This window comes from Tamandua tetradactyla, chromosome 23 (assembly GCF_023851605.1).
Source record: "Tamandua tetradactyla isolate mTamTet1 chromosome 23, mTamTet1.pri, whole genome shotgun sequence".
Lineage (NCBI taxonomy): Eukaryota > Metazoa > Chordata > Mammalia > Pilosa > Myrmecophagidae > Tamandua > Tamandua tetradactyla.
The window spans coordinates 25070072-25094714 of NC_135349.1; the positions used below are offsets into that span (position 1 = coordinate 25070072).

At 51.5% G+C, this 24643-nt stretch overlaps 2 protein-coding genes across 11 annotated transcripts in view; one reads left to right on the forward strand and one right to left on the reverse strand.

Annotated features, from left to right (window-relative positions):
- Positions 1-11044, reverse strand: part of RABEP2 (rabaptin, RAB GTPase binding effector protein 2) — an 11769-nt gene extending 725 nt beyond the window's left edge. The window contains exons 1-12 of one of the 2 annotated variants that reach the window (XM_077141408.1): positions 10399-11044; positions 9701-9910; positions 6414-6571; positions 4534-4644; positions 4096-4446; positions 3130-3225; positions 2950-3048; positions 2017-2172; positions 1076-1253; positions 907-918; positions 762-817; positions 413-529 (exon numbers count right to left, since the gene is read on the reverse strand). In XM_077141408.1, coding sequence (XP_076997523.1) covers positions 413-529; positions 762-817; positions 907-918; positions 1076-1253; positions 2017-2172; positions 2950-3048; positions 3130-3225; positions 4096-4446; positions 4534-4644; positions 6414-6571; positions 9701-9910; positions 10399-10453 — 1599 coding nt within the window. In that variant the 5' untranslated portion in view covers positions 10454-11044. Of the gene's footprint in view, positions 1-412; positions 530-761; positions 818-906; positions 919-1075; positions 1254-2016; positions 2173-2949; positions 3049-3129; positions 3226-4095; positions 4447-4533; positions 4645-6413; positions 6572-9700; positions 9911-10022; positions 10073-10398 lie in introns of those variants that run through there. The other variant, XM_077141410.1, reaches the window with a different exon arrangement.
- Positions 11045-16715: 5671 nt separating this feature from the next.
- On the forward strand, positions 16716-22330 carry CD19 (CD19 molecule). Of its 9 annotated transcripts, none has more exons than XM_077141412.1 (15): positions 16717-16852; positions 17085-17351; positions 17684-17887; positions 18042-18335; positions 19247-19357; positions 19610-19658; positions 19909-19997; positions 20339-20452; positions 20602-20706; positions 20790-20855; positions 20948-21007; positions 21094-21150; positions 21697-21789; positions 21878-21979; positions 22138-22330. In XM_077141412.1, exons 1-14 carry the CDS (start codon positions 16765-16767, stop codon positions 21967-21969), a joined length of 1689 nt encoding a protein of 562 aa, XP_076997527.1. In that variant the 5' UTR covers positions 16717-16764; the 3' UTR covers positions 21970-21979; positions 22138-22330. The 9 variants fall into 9 exon arrangements, with proteins under 9 accessions (XP_076997537.1, XP_076997527.1, XP_076997533.1 ...); XM_077141418.1 differs by having other exon boundaries at positions 21094-21108; XM_077141414.1 differs by having other exon boundaries at positions 20951-21007.
- The last annotated feature ends 2313 nt before the right edge of the window (positions 22331-24643 follow it).

Consider the following 24643-nt stretch of genomic DNA (forward strand, 5'->3'; position numbering starts at 1 on the left):
GGCGGGTCGGTGTGGCCCCTGCCCCACCTGCTTGCTCACCAAGGGGCAAGGACCTGGGGAGCACATCCTCAGGGACCATATCTGCATGGGCCACCCCATCTCTCAGCCCCTGGGGAAATCTGGGTCCAGGAGAAATGGGTCCTAAGACTGCAGCCTGAGGAAACTGGGGAGGCGCTGTTCACTGATGCAGCCTCTATAACGAAGCCACTACACAGCCACGTGCCAGGCCATGTGCTCAGGACTTATGGGCCCGGCTACGCATGCAGGGAAGGCCTGTTTCAGAGCAACAGTTCAGGTGGAAGGCCCGTATCAGCGCCAGGAGGACTGTCCAAACTGGGGGGACCACGCTGGCAAGACCCAGGACGAGCTGCCTAGACTTAGGGCACCCTGATGGGGAGGGGATGTACTGTACCTGCAGGGCCTGGGACAGACGAACGAAATCCCTCTGCACTTGCTCACTGGTCTCTAGCTCAGCCTGCAGCCGCAGTGCCTTTGCCCTCTGCTCTGAGAGGAGGTCCGTGAGCTGTGCCTGGGGGGGTGGGACACTGAGCTGGGGCCTCGGTTCAGCCGTGTGCTGGATGGGACAGTGCAGGGCCAGGGGGTGGGGGGCATCCGGATACAGCAGCCCCTCCTACCAACCTCTACCCCCAACTGGCCCTTCCTTTGCCTGGTCCGAGACTAGCAGCTACCCCAGTGTTTCCTGCTGCCCAACCTGAGGAGAACAGCCCGGTCATCCCAGGCTGACCCGGTTTCTGCCTCACCTTGCTTGGTTCCTGCTGAATCCGCTCCATCTCCGTCCTCAGGCTGCAGAGGGTGGCTGGGAGGTCAGGTACAGAGAGGAGGTCAGGCCCACACTCTCTCCCCTCCCCACCGGCCCTCCGGGCCTGGGCTGCAGCCCGTACTCACCTTCTAACACCTCTGTGGGGAAAGGAAGGAAAACAACAGTTACGGCGAGGCCTGGTCAAGGCGAGGTCTTACACTGATGCCCCTCTCTGCCTGCCATGTGGCCCACACCTGGGCCTGGCTATTCCCTCCCCGTCATCCCCTTCTCCCCCCATCTGTCCCTCTCCCTCACCTGTCTCCTCCCGCTGCACCCTCAGCTGCCCCTCCAGGCTGGCCCTGGCTGCTGTCTCCTCCTCCAGTGTTTCCCGCAGCGTCACGATCTCAATCCGCAGTCGCTCGGCCTCGTGCTCCCACGCCTGCTGCCTGGCCCTCGCCTCCTGCCACGTGCGGCGCACCAGCTGCTGCAGCTCCTGGAAAAGATACATGTCACTGCTGGGTGGGGCGGCAGGGGGGGTGGGGAGGGTGGCAGAGGGCCAGAGAGCACACCACGGGGCAGCAGGGGAGGAGGCTGCCCTGGCCGCCAAGACAAGGTGCTGAGTGAAAGTTCCAAAAGACGATCTATGGCAAGATACCCTTTCATAAAGCCTGAAAACAACAGAAGGCCAGCCCTCCAGGGTACAGGCCTGCATGGCGAGTGATAAAACCATCCTAGAAAACAAGGAGGGAATGATAAGCAAGAGAGAGCCAAGGAATGTAGGGATACCCAGGAGGAGGTAGAGGTTTTAGTTCTCAGGCTGGGGAAGGGTTTCCAGGTGCTCTTTATATATTTAATAAATTAAGGTATGAGGAAAATATATCATGAATAAATGAAATTAAAAGAAGGTCACGCACAGGTCAATGACGAAAGCTTGATAGGAACCAAAGATTAATCCAATTTTGTGGATCTGATGTCACTTAACAATAATAGACCAAAGACCTTATTATGCTTCGTTTGTGCCAAGTATCCTGTTAACTTGTCTTCTCTTCATGCCAAAGCTGGGAAAGGGGATGTGCTCCCATTTTACAGATGAGGAATCCAAGCCTTAGCGAACTGAAGGGAGTTAGTTGGCCACGGTGATGCAGCTCCCTGGGCTGTCTGCCGGTCCCACGGTCCCAGGCCAATGCTTCTCTGGACCTGGAGCAGGAGGGCCGACAGGTGGTCCCCCAGGCTCTCGGTGCCCACATCCCCCTTACCGGCACTGAGCTGGGCAGCGCCTCTTCCTCGCCCTTGTCCTGCTCCAGGCTGTGGGGTGCTAAAGGTCGAGGCTGTTCCGCCCGGAGCCCCTGGTTTTCCTCGTTTAGCCGCTTCACCTCATGGCTCAGGCACTTGTGGGAGGCAGCCAGCTCTGCCTGAGGACGGCAACGAGGGTGACAGGGTGTCTCCAATCCCCTGTGAGGCCAGAACCCGAGCCCTCCCAGACACTGACAGCCAGGAAGCCCATGCCTTCCTTAGCTGCGAGAAAGGGGGAAGCATCCTTTCCTAAGTCTTTGGAACTGAGCACTTTCTACACCCTATGCCACTAACTCAGAGGTGGCTCTCTCACAGCCCAGGCCACGTCTGGCGTTTGATTTGATCCAGATGGGTTTTTTAAAACCATTCAATTAGTTGCCAACCTTAAAAATTGGGAGACATCATACAAATATCCAGAAAATCTGACAGCGTTGGGCTCACCTTCCCCATGGCACAATCAGTGGGCCAGGGAGCAGAGCCCTCTTGGGACAAGACTCATGCTCTCTGGTTGGCTGTGGCACCCTCCTCTCCTGCTGCCTCATGTTGGGACTGATTCAATCACCTCTGATGCTTGCCTGGTCTTGGTAAGCATTTGATTTTGCAATTCCTGCACTGAATCCTCACCACTCTGCAAACGGGCTCTTTATCACAAATTTGCAGATGGTGACACTTAGACTCTTGAGTTTGTGGAATTAGCTGACAATCCACAGCCAGTAAGTGAGGAAGCTTCTGGAGTTTTCCAAGCCCCAGAACGGCCATCGTCCTGAGCTGCCCTTGAAACCCTTCTCCCCATTCCAGGGCACCAACTCCAGGGTGAGACCACAGTAGCTGCCCTCTCCCCCCACAATTCCTGGCAGATTCCTCCCCCTCCTGCCCTGGCTCTCTCTGGTCCTTACCATCTGCAGCTGAACCCGCTCCTGGGCCTGGCTCACAGTCCCCTGCAGGGTCCGCAGCAGCTGCTCTGAGTTCTGAACCTGGGCCAGGAGCACCTGCACCTGTGGGTGGGAGGTGGCCGAGTCCAGGAGGAGGCGGGCAGCAGGAGGCCCTGCTGGGGACAGGGCTGAGCTGGGACCCACCTGCTTGGTGCAGTCCTCATTGCTCCGCCTCAGGCCCTCCTGCAGCTCATCCCGCTCACGGCTGACGCTCTCCAGGTCCTTCTGCAGCTGTCGCCCCTGTCACAGAGCCCTGACCTCAGTCTCCACCTTCCCTGGGCCTGCTTCGGCCTCCCTGCCCCACACCTCTTACCACTTCGGGTAGCGCTGTCCCTCACAGTCCCTCAGGCCACTGGCCTGGAAAGCGCTGCCGGCTCTTCCTTCACTGCCCACGTCCAACCCGTCAGCAGGTACTGCCCATTCAACTCCACAGCATGCTCCAAATCCATCCACCTCTCCCCATCTCTGCTGTCACATCCTGCGCCCAGGCACCACCTTTCCCTAAACTATGCTGAGCATTTCCCAACTCGTCTCGCAGCTTCTCCTGTAGCACCCACTGCCCCCAGTCCATAGGCAACCCTTTAAAGTGTAAAGCAGAACAGGCCTGTCCCTGGTTTGAACCCCCTGGAAGCTTCCCATGGCCAAAGTGCAGACACACGGCAGGCCTGTCTGGCCCACCGCATGCAGGCCGTCTGCCTTTCTGATCTCCTCTCCTCCACACTCACCTCCTCTCAGTTTGGGGCCTTCCTGTCACTCCATCCTTTGAGCTTGCAGCTCCCTCCGCCCTGGGTCTTTAAAGAGCACTGCTCTCAGCATTCAAATCCCAGCCCCAGCCTCAGCCTGGGGAGCTCCAGCACTGCCAACCTCGCTCCAAATAACGACCTCATGCTGCTTTCTTCTGAGCCTCTCACCCCATGCCATCAACCTCCTGTTTCCTCCAGCAGGTTCATGCCCAACACCCTTCAGGAAGAGGAAGCTCCAAGAGGATAGGGAGTTGTCCCTTTTGACTGTAGAACCCCAGCTCTAGCTCAGGGCCTGGACACAGCGGAGGCTCATAAGTACTTGGGAATAGGATGCATGCACGCAGGCCCCTCTGCCCAGGGCACTCACCTCTGTTTGCAGCTGTTCCCACTGGGTGTCTGAGACCAGCTGGTACCCGGGAGGGGGCAGGTAAATCCCCTCAGGGACCAGAGTGCCCGTGGACACCAGCGAGGCTGTCTCTTCCTGCTCAGGGCTCAGGCCCTGGCGGCTCCGGGGCAAGGAGGCACTGCTACCGGCCCCACCGCCCAGGGAGAAGGAGGAGATGGAGGCGCTGTCATCGCAGTTGTGGGCGAAGGCCTCGGCTGCCGCACCCCCGTCTCCACTCAGCTCCTCCAGAGGCTCCAGCGGGGGAGACGGGTCCCGCGACAGGGGCAGCAACTCCGTGGAGCCATGCAGGGAAGGGGGGTGCCGGGGACGTCTCTAGGGGGTGGGGGGAGGGAAGAGGCTGGGGGGCCGGGGTGCTGCAGCACCCCTTCTTCTCTCAACGCCCCCTGGCCGCCCCCTCACCTGGATCTCTTGAATCAGTTCCTCCGCTCTCAGCAGCTTCGCCTTTAGTTCCTCGATCTCCTGCTCCATGGGCAGCACAATCTCCCGAAGTTTCTCCGAGTCCTCGTGGGCCTGTGAGTGGTGCACAGTGGGTGCTGGGCCCTTCAAGTCTGTTCCAGTGCCCTCTCAAGGTACACTGCCTCCTCTGACCTGCCTGAGAGGGCCTGTCCCCACTCCCACCCCCATTTCAGACATAAGAAAATAGAGACTCTGAGAGCTCCCGAGATAAAGGGGCAAAGGTCACAATTAGCTTCCAGTGAGGTGAGCCTGCTGGCTCACTGCTATTCTTTCCCAACATCCACTTGCCCTTTCTTCTTTGGTCATGGAACCTCGCATTTTGAGTTGGGCCCACAGGCCTAAATTCTAGAATGCCATCTACTGTTCTCAGCTCCCCCCACAACTAGATGCAGCCGAATGACTAAGTCTGAGCTAACAAGATGGAAGCAGATAGGCCACATGTCATGCCTAGGACAACTTTTATAGGAAAAGGGTACATCTCTCTTTTCTCCTCCTCCTCCTCGCTGGCTAGGAATGTGGGCTCTCAAGCCACTACCCTGGACTAGGAGGCAGTATGCTATCTGGGGTAAAACAGCAATTTGCCAGCACTGTCCCTCCTGCTGGTACCAGGTCAGCGAGAATGGTCCAGCCAGCCACCACTCAAGGCCGAAATCTGCCAGTCCTTCCTATCTCCAGCCTCTCTCAATTCATGCCACTTCTACCTCTTGAATTGCTCTTAACCCGTCTCAAACAAACTCAGTTTAACCCTCCAAATCTCTTAGGTGAACAGTTACAAAGGCGGGGTAAGCTTGCATGGTCCAAACAAAATCACTGTGATCCCATAGGAAGCCCTGGAATACTCGCTCTGCAGGTGGTCACCCTGCAATGGACAGATGGCTGGCTGACCCCATAGGATGGGCCAGGACTTGGAATCTGACAGACCCCAGAACTGGGGCTCTGGTCCCTGAACACCGGAATCGTAATTCAGCAGAGCACTCTCCTTCACACCCAAAGGAGCTGCTCCTGAGAAACACTTGGAAGCAAGTTGTGACCTCGGCCGGGAAGCTGTGGGCTGTAACACCTTCCTTTCTCAGGCTCCTGTTTTGATCTTGGTCTTTCTAACTAGGCAATTGGCTCCATATTCCTGATCCTCAGTGTCCTCATGTGTAAAATGAGGTATCAATAAGCAGCCGCCTCACAGGGCTGCTACGAGGATCAGAAGAGGTAAGGGTGTGGAGTTGCTTTGGAAGATAAGAGTGTGATATATTTTGGCTATTATTGTTAACAATTACAATAACAATAATAATAAAGAGCATAGAGATTAAGAACCAAAATTTTAAAACCAGATTGTATGGTTTTAAATACCAACTCTGCTCCTTTCTAGCTGTATAACCCTGAGAGAATTCCTGAACTTCTCTAGGCTCTCTGGTACATACCACAGTCTCATGATATGGCATCTATTCATGAGAATAGATGGCCCTACCTCATAGGGTGCAAGACTGAGGAGACCGAGTCTAAGAACTTAATGGTACCCTCATGTGTTCTCTTCTCTCTTCACCTCTTCCCTTAATTTGGGGGGCGAGGGGGGGAAGAACAGACCTGCCCTAGGTTACCCCACTAGCAAGTGGCAAGCCAGGGCTCTGCCCAGTATGGAGCTCATCATTCAACAATATGTGGCAGCTCTGTGCTGCACCGAGAATTACTAACAGGTGCTCTGCTCCCATGTGAGCTGGGAATGGGACATCAACAGTCCCTCTGCCCCAGAGTCACCTTTGGCTGCCTCAACATCTTTCCAAGTCCCAGGAAAGGGGGTGGGGGGCTGGGGAGGCCATCCTCGCCCCAACCTTTTCCATCTGCTTCTCCAAGGAGTCCAGGGGGTGAGCCCGGGACAGCAGCTGCTTCAGCCGGCCCAACTCCTGCTCCTTCTCCTCACAGTCCTGCTGCTGCTGCTGCCGCTCCTGCTTCAGAGTGGCAATCTGGGCTTCATAGCTGCTGATGGAGTCTGGCAGGGCAGGAAGGATGGGGGAGATGGAGGGTCAACATGTTGGCCCCACCAGTGGTTGAGTGGGGTTCTTGATGCAGTGATTTTATCTATGCGAGGCAATTTACCCTAGTGGGTAAGATAGCAGGCTTTGCAGAGAGCCAGACCTCAGTCTGAACCCTGCCTCTGAGGCTCAGCTACCATGGCACCTGGGGAATCCACTTAGCCTCTCTCTGTGTACTTGAGTCCTCAGGTGCAAAATGGGGATCCTAATGATACCTCTCTAGGTTGTTAAAGGATAAATGAGATGACATACTATACGTGTTCAGCCCCCTTCCTGGTACATACCACATTCTCATGATATGGCATCTATTCCTATGAATATGTACCAATAACAATCAATGTTTACCAACAGTAATAAATGTTTACTTTGGGTCCCCTTGGGGGAAAATTCAACTTCCCCAAGTGGAGAATTCCTGATCTTCTCACAAGCAGTGGACACAACCAAAGCAACAGGCTGAGCCCCCAATCTTGGGGTTTGTTCATATGAAACTTAACCCCACACAGGATAGGTCAAGCCTACTTAAAATTAGGCTAAGAGTCACCCCCAAGAGAACCTCTTTTTGTTATTCAGATGTGGCCTCTCTCTCTCCAGCCAACACAACAGGCAAATTTACCACCACCACCACCTCCCCCCACCCTGCCCCCACCCCGGCTACATGGTACATAACTCCCAGGGGTGTGGACCTTCCTGACAACATGGGATAGAAATTCTAGAATGAGCTGGGACTCAGTATCAAGGGATTGAGAAAACCTTCTCAACCAAAAGGGGGAAGAGCAAAGTGAGACAAAATAAAGTGTCAATGGCTGAGAGATTCCAAACAGAGTTGAGAGGTTATCCTGGAGGTTATTCTTATGCATTAAACAGATATCACCTTTTTAGTTAAGGCATAACAGAGAAGCTGGAGGGAACTGCCTGAAAATGTAGAGCTGTGTTCCAGTAGCCATGTTTCTTGAAGATGACTGTACAATGATAAAGCTTTCACAATGTGACTGTGCGATTGTGAAAACATTGTATCTGATGCTCCTTTTATCTACCTTATCAACAGACGAGTAAAAGAGAATAAAAGTAAATAATAGGGGAACAAATGTTAAAATAAATTTAGATTGAAATGCTAGTGATCAATGAAAGGGAGGGGTAAGGGGTATGGTATGTATGAATTTTTTTCTGCTGTCTTTATTTCTTTTTCTGAATTGATGCAAATGTTCTAAGAAATTATCATGATGATGAATATGTAACTATGTGATGATATTGTGAATTACTGATTATATATGTAGAACGGAATGATCATATGTTAAGAATGTTTGTGTTTGTTATATTTTTAAAAAAAATTTTTTAAATTAATAAAAGAAAAAATAAATAAATGTTTACTTTGGGCCAGGCTCTGACTGGGCTCTGGAAACAAGACATTAATCAAACACAACCTTGCCACTAGGAGCTCACAGTCGAATGGGGAAGATGTCCATTCTTCCTTTGGAAAAGGAAGGCTGCATCCTGAGAAGAACTGTTTGAGAGGACCTTTCCTAAGCTGATGCACCCCAGAGGAAGTAGCCCTTTCCTCTGCTTGTCTGGCCAGGAGGAAAGAACCCTGCCAGGTGGGGAAAGAAAGAAAGGATCAGCATGAGCAAACGCTCAGGGATGGGACAGTGGCTGGTGTATCTGGGCCATGGTGGGCATGTTGGATGAGCCAGAGAGAGGTACACAGGGAGGGATGATGGAAAGGGTGAAGAGGGTGGCAGTGATGGTTCATAAGGCCTTGAATGCCAAACCCAAGGACTCTGAAATTTATCCTGCAGGTCAGTGGGAGGTGGAGATGATGCTGGCTGGAACATGGACATGTTTTATTTTTGGTGGAACATGGTCATTTTTTATTTGCATAGGTATTTATCTTAATATGAACTAACATTAGAAATAAAGGTTCTGCCGCCAGACTGCCTGCATTCAAATCTAGCTGTATGACTGTGGGCAAGTTGCTTAACCTCTCTGGGCTTCAGAGCCTCCTCTGTAAAAATGGAGATGGGTAATGATTCCTACTTCACGGAGTATGTTATGCAGATTAAATCCTCATGAAGCATTTAGCACATTACTAGCATATAGTAGGAGCTCAAGTCAATGTTAGCTATTATAGCTGTTTAGGACAAACCTGCTTTTTCATATATAGATAGATAGATAGATAGAAAGTTTCCTTTAAAATAAAATTTCTACAAGTTTTAAAAAGTGGATCTACCCAAAGAACATATCTTAAAAGACAGCAGGGGAAGGCATGCAAGGATAGGACCACATCAGCACAGGTGGGATACGGATGCCTGGAATATGGGAAACAGCCCAAGATGTCTGGAGTCAGGAGGGATTTAGAAAGAGAAAAGATATGTGTGATGGAAATTTTAGAAAGTCTACTCTGGAAGCCAATGTCAAGGCCAGGCCAGAGAGGGAGACCTGTAGGAAGGCTGGGTCAACTGTCCAGGAACGAGATGACAAGGGCCCACTACAGTGACAGTGGAGACAGCAGGGTAGGAACAGATAGGAAAGCCATTTTTGAGATTCTGGCTTCTGACTAAAGGAGGAGGAGAAAAGGGGAAAGAAGCTGGAGGTCTGGGGTCAGTGGAACTGGTACATTCCAAGTTCAGATGATGTGAGGTAGAAAGAGGGGCTGAAAAAAGTTGGCGTGTGTAATGGCCAGTTGGATGAAAGTTTGGGGAAGGAAGGAAACCTGAGGCTCAAACCCAGGTCCCAGGGCTGACTCTGTAGACCAGAGCACCAGACTAAAATAAGTCTGGTTCAGGGAACTCAAGTTTCCTGTTCATCCTCAGGGTTGATCAGTCATTCGTGAGGGACAAGAAAAGGTTGAAGGTGGGCAGTAAACTTAGCTGTGACTGACAGCTGCTTCTGGCACAGCAGGGAGTGTCTCTATGTAAAGTAAAAAAGGGCACCCATTCCTCTGGGCCAAAGGGTCTGCCCTGTGCTGTTCAGCCCTGCCAACCTACCTTACAGCTTTTCTGTGACCCCAGGAAACCTGTGATGAACGCTTTCTTGTCACACGATCCCCTCACGGGGCTGATGGGGGGAGTCTGGCAGAAGCCCTGTCTCACCTTTCAGTATGGTCTGCAAGGAGGCCACCTCCTCTTGGCACTGCCGCTGCACAGCTGCCACAGCCTCGGCCTTGGTGCTCTCGCTCACCTCCGCCACAGCCTTCATGGTCTCCATTTCTGCCAGGGCACCTGCCAGCTGTGCCTGAAGTCGGTCCAGCTCCCCAGACTGGACCTCTGCTTTTGTCTCCTCCCGGAGCTGGATGTCCAGTGCTGTGGGGCACAGGGATCAGCTTCTCCTCTTATAACTTACCGGATCCTAGGTCCCCACCCAGGGCACCAATTCACACCCCTGGCAAACCGGGACAACCTCCCCAGTTCCCACCTCTTCACTTGGCCCCTTCCCACTCATCTGGCCCCGCCCCTTCCCACTGGCTCCGCCTTGTAGTGCGTACAGCCCCGCCTCTTCCTGTTCCTCGGTTCAGCCAATCCCTACTTTTTCTCCTAACCCGGCCCCTCCCTTCTAATGGCCACGCCCCCTCAGTGTCACACCTCTCACCTGCCACCGGCCCTGCCCCTTGAATGGTAAGGCCACGCCCCTTCCCTCGAGTGGCTCCAGGCCCCGCCTCTCGCGCTTTCTGGCAGCATGGCCCCGCCCCCTTTTCCAGTCTCCCCTCACCACCCCTCATCTGCCGGCGGCCGAGCTTGGCCCTACATCCAGCTTCACCGGAGCCCGCGTGCACGGACGCACTCTCACGTACCGGACCCCGGCCGCAGCCGGCCGTCCTCATCCGCAGCCGCCGACGCAGCCGCCATCGCCTCAGCGCAAACGGCGGAATCCCGCACTCCTGGTGACGGCGTTCCCCGCTTCCGGGTCCTCTCGGCTGTTTCCGGATCCGCTCGGCTGTTTCCGGATCGGCCCGTTGCAGAGGCCGGAGGTGGGCGGGCGAGGGAATTGCCAAGGCTCGGCGGGTGATTCCCGAGTCGACATGGAGTCCTGCCCACGTCTCGGCTTTCCTTCCCAGGCGCTCTTTGTAAAGGACGCCAGCCCTTCAAGCCCCGAGAAGCTCCATCCGGAAAGACAGTCTCTGGCGCCTCCGCTTGACCTTAGGAGCGCCTCCGGAGCGCTAGGGGGAAGCTTGCTCTTTCTTCGGAGTCCGGGCGCTAGCCCTGTGGTCGGCCCTCGGCCTGCCTGTCCTTCCGCCAGAGCCTGGCTCACATTACAGAGATTTGTGGCCCGGCCCTCTCCGCGCCTCCGCCTGTGTGTCCCTCGAGGCAGGGCTGGGCCGGCTTCCTTTTTCTGGGCGCCTCCGAGTCCCCGCGTTGTCATCCACCCGGTTGTGGGACTCAGAAATTTCCACGTCCCCACCTTCATCCTGATACCCAGCCGGTCACCTCTTCCCCCAGTCTCTAGTGCCTGCCAAATCCCGCCTCACAGCCACCGCCCTAGGCCAAGCTCTCAGGATCTGAAATGGTTCCCTCCGACAGGCCACCTGGCATCCCCCCCTTGGGCGGTGACAGGCAACTCAAGTTCACAAGTGTTGATTCCGCTCCTTCCAAACCTGTTCCGCCCTCAGTAAGGGATGCCTCAGGAACCTGGAAGCCATCCTTGGTATTTCCTTTCCTCCTCAGGTCCTGTGTGCTTTACCTCAATGTACTCCAGTATTGTAGAATGTTCCTCTTTTCCCCCATCCCCAGTGCTGACACCCAGTCCCAGGCCCCATCATTCTCTCCTGACCATCTACAGTGTCTCTTAACTGTTCTCCCTCTGTTCTCTCTTGGCCCCCTCAGTCCATTTCCTCACAGCAGCTGGAGTGATTTTTGTAGAATACAGAGCATCTCTGCTTAAAACCTTCCAGTTCAATCCAATTTGAAAATGAGCAAAAGACATGGACTGACATTTTACTGACATCAAAATGGCAAATAAGCACAAGAAAGATGTTCAACATCATTAGCTATTAAGGAAATGCAACCTAAAGTTGCAGATATCAGTGCAACTTTTAAAGATATCAGTGAGATATCCCCACAAACCTATCAGAATGGTTAAAACGAGAAATAGTGGTAATATCAAATGCTGGTGAGGATGCTGAGAAACCATCTCTCATACTAAGGGTACGGTGAAATGGGACAGCGATTCTGTAATGTGACAGTTTCTTCGGAAACGAAAGGGTGCTTACTTGAACAAGCAAGCTTTTCTCTGCCTCAGGTTTCAGTCAGATGTCATGTCCTCAATGAGACTTTCTCTGACCACCCTGTCTAAAGTAGCAGTTTCCATCACCTTTCCACCATTATATCAAATCAGACCACTTTGCACCATCTGAAAGTATTGTCTCTATTTAACACCCCTTCCTCCCCAAAACTAGAACAAAGTTCCATGAGATCAGGAACCTTGTCTTTCTTATTGCCTACTGTTTTCCCAGCACCTCACACAATACTTAGTACTTAGGAGGCACTAAATAAACGTTTGGTGGATGAACATACATTTTCCTTCCTGGCCTCCCTGACCTCCCTTCCTCCAACTCACCCTCCACCCTGCAGCCAGGGAAGCTTTGGAAAATGCAAATCTATCCAAGTCAGCTCCAGGCTTATAAACTCCCATTGACTTCTTGTGGCCCTCAGGATAAAGTTCAGACTCCCTGTTTCTGGAGTAAGATTTCTGGGGAAGGGGATGAAACAGTGACTAGAAGTAAGGGTCCAGTCAGTTTGGCGAGAGCCTTAATGCCAGCTTTCAGACTTGGGCTTTAGCCGGCAGGCCCTGGGAGCCATCAAAGGCTTCTGAGTCAGGCAGGTATGTGACCAATATCAAAGATATATCCGTGTGGAGTGTAGGTGGGGCACGAAAGAGATGGGGGGGCTGGAAGCCCAGGCAGAAGGCTACTGGAATGGTTCCAGTTGTAACGGGAAGGGTCCAAAGTTAGAAGAACGTTGATTCTAGAAATATTTAGGATATGAAATGGACTACCCTTAGTGAAAGAACATGTTGGGAGGAAGAGAAAAGAAAACTTTCACTTTTTCCTAGCTTCCTTCCTTTATTCAACATTTATTGAGCACCTACTAGATGCCAGCAAACAGGACAATCAAGGTCCCTGGTCTCACAGAGTGAACATTGTGCTGCAGGAGGCAAATGAGGAGGCTAACAATTAAGAAAGTATAACTTGTGATTGGGGCACGTGCTGGGAAAGAAATTAAAAAGCATGAGATCAAAAGTAAGTGGGGTGCAGCCCCTTGTAGAGCAGTGTGGGTTCCACAGGAGGCTAGGGATGGTTGCCATGTGATCCTGAAACCCCATTGCTCAGTATATTCCTGGAGGAACTGAGTGTGGGGACAGGAATGGACATTTGTACACTTGTGTTTATGGTGGCAGTATTCCTGATCCACAATGAATGAAGGTGGGGCACAATGACGGAGGAATGGAAGTGGGTACTATGGTGTACACATACACTGGACTACTGAATCTCCACCAGAAGGAATGAAGTTGTGCAGCATGCAACTAGATGAATGAAGTTAAAGAGCTGTATGTTAAATGAAATGTCAGGAACAAAAAGACAAATATTATCCCGCTTCAACTATATGGACTAACTATAATATAAAAATCTGGTGAACTACAGTCGAGAGCATGGGTTATCAGGTTGGGGGTTATTGTAAAGGATCCTAGATTGTAAGCTCTGAAAGCAGTCGTAAATGTTTAGGAGTGTAACTGTTATTTCTAAATTCTGAGATACTGAGGTGTTTGCATATAACATGGGTTTTCCCAGAAACTTCGGGTATTTGTGTGACACCTGAGACTCAGAGTCAGAGCTCTGAAGCTATCAAAGTCAGCAGTACCCCATACAGGAACTGTTTAAAGAGTTGAAAAAGTGATCAGACTTCGAGTAGAGATATGAATGAAGATGATATCATCCGTATCTTAAAACTTCAACTTCTGTGTCAGACTAAAGGGAGAGAAGTCTATTTGGTGCAAGATTTATATTTTGGGTAGTGCATTTCCTGATTTAATTTGTATAGTCAGTTTAGTTGAACACCATAGATACAGGGAATCTTGAATAGGGCATGAGATTTTATTGGTTGTCCAAGTTAATGTGATGGCCTGATAAATTCCAGAGTGATATGGACAGTGAATAAAGAAGTATTTGTAAAGTCCCCTTGGGGGAATTGGGAGAAAGAGGGAAAGATGCAACTTCCCCATTTAGAGAATTTCTGATACTCTCACAAGCAATGGGGACAACCAAATCAATAGGCCAACCCCTCGATCTTGGGGTTCATCCCTATGAAACTTATTCCTGCAAAGGGTAGGCTAAGCCTGCTTAAAATGAGGCCTAAGAGTCGTCCCTAGAGAACCTCTTTTGTTGCTCAGATGTGGCCTCTCTCTCTAAGCTGACATGGCAAGTGAACCCACTGCCCTCCCCCATCTACGTGGGATATGACTCCCAGGGGTGTATATCTTCCTGGCAACATGGGACAGGAATCCCAGAATGAGCTGGGACCCAGCATCAAGGGACTGAGAGAGCCTTTTTTAAAAAAATTTATTTATTAATTAAAAAGTAAAGAAACAAAATAAAACATACATAATCAGTAATTCACAATATCATCACTTAGTTGCATATTCATCATTTCTTAGAAAATTTGCATTAATTCAGAAAAAGAAATAAAAAGACAATAGAAAAAGAAATAAAACGAACACAGGAGAGAAAGCCTTCTTGACCAAAAGGGGGAAGAGAGAAATAAGGCAAAATAAAGTCAGTGGCTGAAAGATTTCAAACAGAACTGAGAGGTTATCCTGGAGGTTATTCTTACACATTATACAGATATCCCTTTTCAGTTTATAGTGTATTTGAGTGGCTAAAGGGAAGTGCCTGAAACTTTGGAGCTGTGTTCCAGTAGCCTTGTTCCTTGAAGATGATTGTATAATGATATAGCTTTTACAATGTGACTGTGTCATTGTGAAAACCTTGTATCTGATACTCCTTTTATCTAAGATATGGACAGATGAATAAAAAATATGGATAAAAAATAAACAGATAATAGGGGGAACAAAGGTTAAAATAAATTGGATAGATGAAAATACTAGTGGTTAATGAGAGGGAAGGGTTAAGGGTATGGGATGTATGAGTTTTTTCTAACTTTTTATTTCTTTTTCTGGAGTGATGCAGAAAAAATGATCATGGTGATGAATACACAACTATGAGATGTTATTGTGAGCCACTGATTGTACACCATGCATGGAATGTTTGTATGTTAAGAATGTCTGTATTTGTATGTTGTTTCACCAATAAAAATATTAAATAAAAAAAAGTAACTGGGGAGAAGGAAGGGATCAGGGTAGGCCCTTTAAATGCTGAGACCCGACCGAACCGAGTGATGAAGGAACCAGCCCCCTTGAGTTGCTGTGCTACAGATCCCAGAAGAAGAGCAGCGAGTGCAGAGGCCCTGAGGGTGGGAAAGCCTGTGAGTTGGAGGCTGGTGCACTAGGACAGGCACGAAGGATGGGGTGGAGAACACAGGCAAGGGCTGTGGTTTGGAGGTTTTCTTTTAGGTAGGTTAGAAAACCCCCTGAACTGTTTTAAGCAGAGAACTGACATGCTCCAGCAAGAAGGCTGGTGATGGGGACACGTGTGTCAGCAGGGAATCGAATGAAGGGGATCAGAGGGAGTTTGTTGAATAACAATGCCCCACTCTTTCCCCTCCCAGCCACAAAGCTGTTCAAAGGGAAGTGGGGCTCTGCCACCTGGAGGGTCCCCTGGGGTTTGCCCAGAGCAAACAGGAAGCCACAGCCCAGTGAGACAGGCATGGGAATCGGCAACTGAGAAAGTGGGTCTCTTGGGTCCCTCAATCCTTTCCCTCAGTGCCTATAGCAGTGAAGACAAAAGATACCGAGAGAGAGAGAGAGAGAGAGAGAGAGAGAGAGAGAGAGAGAGAGAGAGAGAGAGAGAGAGAGAGAGAGAGAGAGAGAGAGATATGAAGGAGGGAGGGAGGGGGGGAAAGGCGGGGAGGCAGAAGGAAAACAGATTTAGGAAGTCAGGACTCCTCAGTTTTAGTGTTCATTGCGCCCCCAGCTCGATGTGTGATGCTGGGCAATGCCCTGCCTTTTTTGGGGTCTCAATTTCTCCATTTCTAAATGGATTCCTTCCTTAACTGAATGCAGGAGCTACTTAGGGGAAGAACCAGGAGAAAAGAGGGCGTTATTCACCAGTCATTTCTAAGATGGCTGCCAAGGAGCTACAGAGTCTCCTGCCTGCCCCCCACACTGTCAAGCCCTCTCCTGGCTTTATGTGTGTTGACTGATTCATTCTTAGAACAATGGATGGGGGGCCGGAGGTTCTCTCCTCATCACCCCCAATTCACAGGGAAGGACACTTGCCCAAGGGTTTGAATCCAGGCAGACTGGCTCAAACCTGTGGTTTTAGCATTCACTGTGCTGGGCATTGAGCTAAAAATGCCATATACCTACTGTTCTGTCTAATCTTCACGAACAAGCTTTGGGTAGTTGTAGCATTATCTGCAATTTACAGAGATGGAAACTGAGGCTTACAGAAATGAAGAAATTTAGCCAGGTAGTAGAGGCGGAGGATTAAAACACAGGTCTGGCAGATCCCAAAGTGTATGGGATGGGTTAGTGGTTCAGGATAGAATAAAAGCCCAAGAATTATCAAATGAATGAATGGAATGGGTTTGTTGAAAGAATGAGTGGGAAATGGATTTGGAGCCTGGGGTAGGGAGGAGGGAGAAGCAGAGAGCCCCTAAGGTTGAATTCACTCATTCAACAAGTATTTCTTGGGCACCTACTCTGCCAAGCACGGTTTTAGGGCCCTCGGCATTTAGTGGTGAATAAGACATAGTCTCTGCTGTGAGGGGGAAACAGAAAGTGAACACGCAGGCACACAAATAAGACCATTTCACATGGTTGTAAGCACTGGGATGAAAATAAAACAGCGTAGCAGGGAAGAGGCGAGCTTTGTGAGTCTGGTGGGGTGCTTGAAGAAGGGGGCCTGAGGCGTGACCACCCCTTCCTCCCCGGGGGGACTGCCCACCCGCCCCCATAGACGCCCATGGTTCAGTGCCCCCCCAGCCCCCGCCTGCCCAGCATCCTCTGCGCAGCAAAGCTGGGCTTCCTGGGGAGTCTGGCCACCATGCCGCCTCCTCTCCTCCTCTCCTTCCTCCTCTTCCTGATCCCGGTGGGAGTCAGACCCCAGACCCCAGTGCTGGTGGAGGCTGAAGGTAGGTCCGGAGGGCATGGAGGGTAGGCAAAGGGGTTGGAGACCTGGGTTCTGGCTGGGTGGCTTGGCCAAGTAACTTACTCTCTCTGGGCCTCCATTTTCTCATTTGTAAAATTTGGGGAGGGATAGGAAGGAGTCTGAGGACCCATCCACTCCCCACCTGTGGGGTCTGGGTTAGGCCCCAGTGTAAGGAGTGACGGGAGAGTCTTCTCTATCTCTGCCTCTCTCCACAGAGGGAGGTAATGCCTACCTGCAGTGCCTCACAGGCCCCTCGGACGGACCTTCCCAGCAGCTGGCCTGGTCCCGCGGGTCCCAGTCAGCACCCTTCTTAAGGCTGAGCATGAGGCTCCCAGGCCTGGGCATTCAGATGGGACCCCTGGGCATCCTGCTGCTCATCTTCAACGTCTCAGACCAGATGGGGGGCTTCTACCTGTGCCAGCCAGGGCCTCCCTCTGAGAAGGCCTGGCAGCCTGGCTGGACAGTCAGTGTGGAGGGCAGCGGTGAGGGCTGGGCCCAGCTGGGGAAGGGTGGGCTGAGACAGAAGAGGGAGGCCCACCTGAATGAAGGAGTTCCCGGGGCCAAAACTGAGCTGGAGGGAGAGGCTGGGGCTGGGGGGCCCTGTGGGACAAGCAAATGGGCGGGACTCAATGGCTTCAAAACGGAGCTGCACCCAACCCTTCTGTCTTGTACTCTCTGCTCTCTCTACCTGAGTCTCTGTTTGTCCTCCGGCTCTTCTTTGGATCATTGTTGCCATTTGTCTCTGCCTTCTGGGCCTCAGCATCTCTTTCCCTCTCCTGGATGTCTCTGTACCTGGTTCCGGCTCTCTTCCCAGGGGAGCTGTTCCGGTGGAACGCGTCAGACATAGACCACCCAGGCTGTGATCTGGGGAGCAGGTTTGCAGAGGGCTCCAGGCTCTCTTCTGGTCCCCCCACCAGCTCCCAGCTATATATATGGGCTAAAGACCAACCTGAGATCTGGACGGCGGACCCTACATGTGCCCCACCTGGGGACAATCCAAACCATGGCCCCAACCAAGGTAAAGTGACAGGAACTGGCAAGAAGCAAGGAAGTGGAAGTTTGTGTATGTGAGTGTGTGGGGGGGTGCAGTAGATGGAGACTGGGAACTGGAGGGCTTGCGGGGGATGGGACCAAGGACCAAGCTTTCCTAACCTTGGTTCCTTCTACCCTAGATCTCACGGTGACCCGTGGCTCCACACTCTGGCTGTCCTGTGGCATGCCTCCAGATGTCGTGGCTACGGGTCCCATCTCCTGGATCCATGTGCGCCCCAAGGAGCCTGAAATCTCATTGCTGAGCCTAGAACTGAGGGAAAATCCCCCAGTCAGAGAGATGTGGGTTCTGGGGACCCTCAGGGAAAGGGCTCTTCTATTGCTGCCCCAGGTCACAGCTCAAGATGCTGGCACCTACCACTGTCACCATGGCAATGTGACCACCGACTTGCAGTTGAAGGTTATTGTCCGGCCAGGTAGAGAGTTTTTCCCAATTGTGGGCCATCTGTGTGGGGATGCTGGGAAGAAATGGCAGGTAGTCCTCCTTGGACTCTAAACCTAAGGGCTAGTACCAGCCTCACCCTGTACCCCACTTCAACCTTGACCCTCAACTCTTTTCTCCCTCACTTCCTGTACTACTCATTTGTCCTTCCCATCAGCTTTGGTAAGGTCTTCCTTCCTCTTCCACCTTTCACTGCTAGAGCCCTGGTCCTCTTCTCATCTCTGTCCACACTGTCATCCTTGTATACACACTCTCCTTCTTTAACCTCCTTTACTTCCATGGCTGCTTGCACATTCCATGCCCCATACCTAGCTGTCTCCTGGACATTGCCATTTGATGTCCCATGGACACTGAAGACTCAACATCTACAAAATCATCATCTTCCTCCCCAAGTATGGTCTTCTGGGTGGTCCTGTGTAAGGAAGGGCATCACCACCTGCCCACTGGCCCAAACCAGGAACCGGGGTGTCCTTCCTTTTCCTCAACTCATTCATCAAGTTGGTCACAATGTTCTATCCATTCTGTTTCCTTGATCCAATCCTACCATGCTAGCCTAACCACAATTCTCAAACTCAGTCTCAACTTTCACTACAGACGTGACCTCAGCAATGTGCCAGATCCCAACTCTCACCTCCTGAACTCAATTCAGCTCTTGACTTTGACCATGACTGATTCTTATGCTCCCCTTAATCCTAACATGCCCTTGACTCTAGTCATGGTTTGTTCATTCATGGCGCCAGGCTTCATGGCACATCCCTGGCCTCCTAGGACACAGCTCCTTAGAGAGGGAGGGACGAGTGTTGTCTTTGTATCTTGGTTGAGGTCTTGACACTGGGAAGTAAGGTGCCAGTCCTGGGTCCTCGTCTCAAAGCCCCTTTCCTCTAGCAGTATGGCGCTGGCTCCTGAAGAATGGTGGATGGAAGGTCCCAGTTGTGACTCTGGTTTACCTGATCTTCTGCATGGGTTCCATAATGGGCTTTCTTCTTTTTCGAAGGGGTAAGTCATGTTCCCCAGGTGGTCTGCCCAAACCCTGCTCCATCTTCCTCAGGATAATCCCACACTGATAACCTTCTTTCCTCCCATTCCCTCCTTCCATCCCCAAGGACCCCAGAATCCTTTGCCCCACTCCTCCTCGAACCCCCTCAAACTACCATCTCCTCCACTGGCCTGAGTGCTTTCCCTAGAACCCCCCCAAGTCCTCACCCCGCCAAGCAGCCCCTGCCTCTGATCACTCTCAACTCCCACCAGCCCTGATTGTGAAGAAGAAAAGGAAGAGAATGACTGACCCCACCAGGAGGTAACACGGGAGTACCCCCCTCCCCCACCTACAGGCTTTCACTTCATGCTTTGCACTTAACTGTTCCCTGTGCTGGGGGTGAAATATTTCCTAACTCCAAAGCTATCTCCTCTGTGAAGTCTGGCTTGGAGTGATCCCAGGCTCCTCTCTCCTCTGAAGGCTGTCCCACCACAGAGGAGCTAATTATAAGTGGACACCCTTTAACCTCCGAGGGCCTGGCCTCAGGGTGCATCCCTCCCCCCCTCCCCAGGTTCTTCAAAGTGACTCCTCCTCCGGGAAACGGGGCCCAGAACCAGTACGGGAACGTGCTATCCCTTTCCACGACCAGCTCCAGCACCGGTAGGAGGTGCCGCCAGGCCTCGGCTCCCAGCTCGGCCTGTCCCTCCGGCCTCCAGCCCCACCGCCAAGCTGGAGCTCCTCCTGCAGAGCCCATAGAATTCGTTCTCATAGAACCTTCCGCAGGGCCTGAAGGGCGGACCCCACAGCAGAACCCCACCCTAGAACTTGAGGCCACGCCCCTAGAGTTAGATCCCTCCCCCAAGGCTCAAAGCCCGGTACTTTGACGCCGGGTCGGTCATGCGAGCCTGAAGCATCCTCCCCTCGTCCTACACCTCGCAGACCCTTAGTCCTGGACCGCTCCCATCTCTTCTGACCCCCACTTTCGACGCCCCTCTCGCCAGGACGCGCCATGCGGTGGGCTGCCGGCCTCGGGGGCGCCGATCCGTCCTCCCGAAACCTGGCCGGTGACTACCAGGAGGCTGGAGCCGCGGGCTTCCGGAGCCCGTCGGGAGCCGGTGAATTGGGCGGCGGGGTGGGGGATGTCGTTACTCACGTGGTGGGGGGAGAAGTTGGAGCGACCTGTGGCAAGAAGAGTGGATTGAGGCTTGGAGGAGGTGGGGGGGCGTGACTTGGTTCTCCCTCCCCACCCGGCCCCATCTCCCAGACCCGAAAGAGGAGGAAGGGGAGGCCTATGAGGAGCCGGACAGTGAGGAGGGTTCCGAGTTCTATGAGAACGACTCCAACCTGGGGCAGGACCAACTTTCCCGGGGTAAGGCTGCCTCCACTCCCTACCCCGCACCCCTAACCTCCTCGGCTGTGTCCCTCGCCCCACAACGACCCTTTCTCCACTAGATGGCAGCGGCTATGAGAACCCTGAGGATGGGGCCATGGATCCTGAGGATGACTCCTTCTCCAGCGGTAATTGGGGTTCCCCCAGGCCCTCAGTTGGGAGGACTTGCAGGAGCCTGTAGGGGGCAGGAGTGATCCCTGGAGCTCTCTTTCCTCCGCAGCAGCCCAGTCTTATGAAAATGAAGATGAAGAGTTGGCCCAGCCAGCAGCCAGGACCACAGGTGTGTGTGAGGCTGGTCACATTCCCTGGGGCTGGGGGCCGGCTTTGAGGCCTGGAGGGATGGTGACTTCCCTCTTCCTTCTCCAGACTTCCTGAGCCCTGGTGAGGCTGCCTGGGACCCCAGCCGGGAGGCAACTTCCCTTGGTGAGAGATGCATGGAACCAGCCCACATTGCCCACCTGGGCCTGACCTGGTCTCAGCTCTGCTCCTAGGCCCAACTTTGACCTTGACTATGACCCCAGACCCAAGCCTGACCTCAGATTCGATTTCTAACTGTAACTTCAGTACTGGCACCCACTCCCATCTTGACCCCACCCACTATTTACCCCCACTCCACTCATTAACATCAACACTGACCTTAATCCAATTCCAACCTTGACTTTGACCTCCATCTCACCTCAGCCCCAGTGCAGACCTTACCCTTGACCCCAGCTTTCTTTACACCCTCCTCATGACTTTGACTCCTTCCATTTCTGTTCTTGACCATCACCTTAATCTAACCTGACCCTAACCCTACAATTAGACCAGGGCCCTGAACCTGATGCCAGTCCTAATCACGCCTTCCTAGTGCAAATGCGGCCCAACTTACTACCTTCCTCCACCTCAGTCCTCCTCCTTAGGCTGCACTACCCCTCCCCATGCCCTCAACATGGCCTCCAGGCCTCCAATTCTCATTCCCTGCCCAAGCAGGGTCCCAGTCCTATGAGGATATGAGAGGGATCCTGTATGCAGCCCCCCAGCTCCACTTCCTTCGGGCCCAACCTGGTCCCAATCATGAGGAAGGTGGGTGCTTCTGCCGCTATCCCTTGTGCATCCTCTGGGGCTGGCTTCCTGCCCTACTTATGTTTGACTCCTTCCTGGTCCTATCCAGATGCAGACTCCTATGAGAACATGGATAATCCTGATGGGCCAGAGCCAGCATGGGGAGGAGGGGTCCACAAGGGGACCTGGAGCACCAGGTGACCCCCTCCAGGTGAGTTGGGAACTGCCCCCAAAGAAGGGGAGAAAGAAAGAGATGAGTAGGGATTAAAGTGGAGTGCTGGCAAGAGAGAGAGAGGAAGGGGTTCACAGAGCCTGGTGAGCAGGGAGCGGGCCCCTGGACTCCACTCCATCAATATTTCTTCTCCATAGCCTGGGCCTCCTCGTGCCCACAAGATCTACACCTGACACGCGTCTGGGGACCCCAAGCAGACCTTGTCAACCTCTGGAGCGATGCTGCTCAGGATGTGTATATGTGTGTGTAAGTGTGTGTGTGTGTTTGTGTGTATGCAAGTGAAACTTTCAGCCGCCTTTCCTCTCCAAATAAACTCAGTGAGCTCTTCCAGTCCTATGAAGTCACGTGGTTGTGTGGGAGGGGCAGGAAAGATGAGGATGGGTGCACCCCTGGCCCTCTGGCTGAGGAGGGAGGGCTGCAGCCTCCATATAATAAGGCCTTTTCCCCCCTGTGCCTTGGCCCTTACCTCACATCCCCCCACTTGCCTGCCTACCACCTGATTCCTCACAATCTGCCACCCTCCCACCCAGTTTTTCAGTTAGTGTTCATTCAGTAGTTGGGTGCTGGGTGTCTTGTGAAGAAGAAGCAATTCAGGAATCGGCTGTCTGGTTAGGAAACATCATCTGTCATCACCTACATTTATGGAGCCTCTTTGATGGTCTAAGCATTCACATCAGTTAACTCATTTAACCCTGACAATAACCTCACAAGGTTACCAAGCACTCATGGGCCAGGATTGTCCAAAGGACTTTATGTATATCACTCATTTCATCGTCACAAACAACCCGATGAGGTAGATGTCCTATTCTTATCCCCATATCATAGATGAGGAGATTGAGGCAGAGAAGTTGAACGCTATGCCCAGTGTTCACCTAGTTGATAACTGGTGGGCTCAGGGCCTGAACTTTCTAGAGCCTACATTCAACCTTGACGCTCTTCCTCTCTAGGTGCAATTTTATAGATGGGAAACTGAGGGTCAGAGAGGCTCAGCGGCAAGTCTAAGATCATGGGACTAGCAATTGGCAGAGCTGGGAGGGGAAACCTGAAATCCACAGCATTGTACCTTTTTACCTGATATAAACTTTGCTCCTGATATAAACCGTCAATGCAAAGACTTTCAAGGTGGAGAGTCTCCAGTCCCCGAAGCCACTACATGGCACGCTCGACCACATCCAGATTCTTGTCTCAGGGGAAGGAAGAATTGAAGCAGTCACTGATATTCTTGCTGTCTTCTGCCTGGTCTCCTCACCATCAGTCTCACCAGCTCCAATGGTCTTCTGAAACCCAGGACGTCTGCCTCCTGCTCAAGAAATTTCAGTGTTCCCTTTAAGGCTGAAATTTTTCACTAGCTACATTTTAATTTCTAGAATTCTTCTTACAGCATCAGTTTTTTCTTCATAATGCCCTGTTTTTGTAAACTTTATATTCCTTTTATAATCTCTGAACTTTCAAAACTTATTTTATCTGTCTGAGCTATTATTATTATTATATGCCAGGACTTGTTTTCAGTGCTTTCCATGTAGTATCTCATTTTATCCTGACAACAGTCCTACAGTAGGTGCTCTAAAATTATCATCATCTACAGACAAGGAGACTGAGGCACAGAGAAGTGAAATACTTAGTTGCCACCCGTGTGAATCGAGGCAACTTACCCTCTCTGATCTTCAGTCTCCCCCACTGTAAAATAGGGAGGAAACAGGGTATGGCTGCTAATATCTGTAGCAGCTCTTCTGTGTGAATTCCCTCATCGTGTATACAGGCTACACAGGTTTCCGACCAGTTTTTTTTTTAATTTATTTATTAATTGAAAAAATAAACAAAATAAAACAACATACATAATCAGTAATTCACAATATCATCACTTAGTTGCATATTCATCATTTCTTAGAACATTTGCATTAATTCAGAAAAAGAAATAAAAAGACAATAGAAAAAGAAATAAAACTAACACAGGAAAGAAAAAAAAAAGATTATACCTACCATACCCCTTACCCCTTGCTTTCATTGATCACTAGCATTTAAACTAAATTTATTTTAGCATTTGTTCCCCCTATTATTTATTTTTATTCCATATGTTCTACTCCTTTGTTGGCAAGGTAGATAAAAGGAGCATCAGACACAAGGTTTTCACAATCACACAGTCACATTGTGAAAGCTGTATCATTATTCAATTATCCTCAAGAAACATGGCTACTGGAACACAGCTCTACATTTTCAGGCAGTTCCCTCCAGTCTCTCCATTACATCTTGAATAACAAGATGATATCTACTTGATGCATAAGAATAACCTCCAGAATAACCTCGACTCTGTTTGGAATCTCTCAGCCATTGACACTTTATCTCATTTCCCTCTTCCCCCTTTTGGTCGAGAAGGTTTTCTCAATCCCTTGATGCTAAATCTCAGCTCATTCTAGGGTTTTTCTCAATCCCTTGATGCTGAGTCTCTATTCATTCCAAGATCTCTGTCCCACGTTGCTAGGAAGGTCCACACCCCTTAGAGTCCTGTCCCATGCAGAGAGGGGGAGGGTGGTGAGACTGCTCGTTGTGTTGGCTGGAGAGAGGGGCCACACCTGAGTAACAAAAGAGGCTCTCTTGGGGGTGATTCTTAGGCCTAAATTTTAAGTAGACTTGACCTATTCTTTG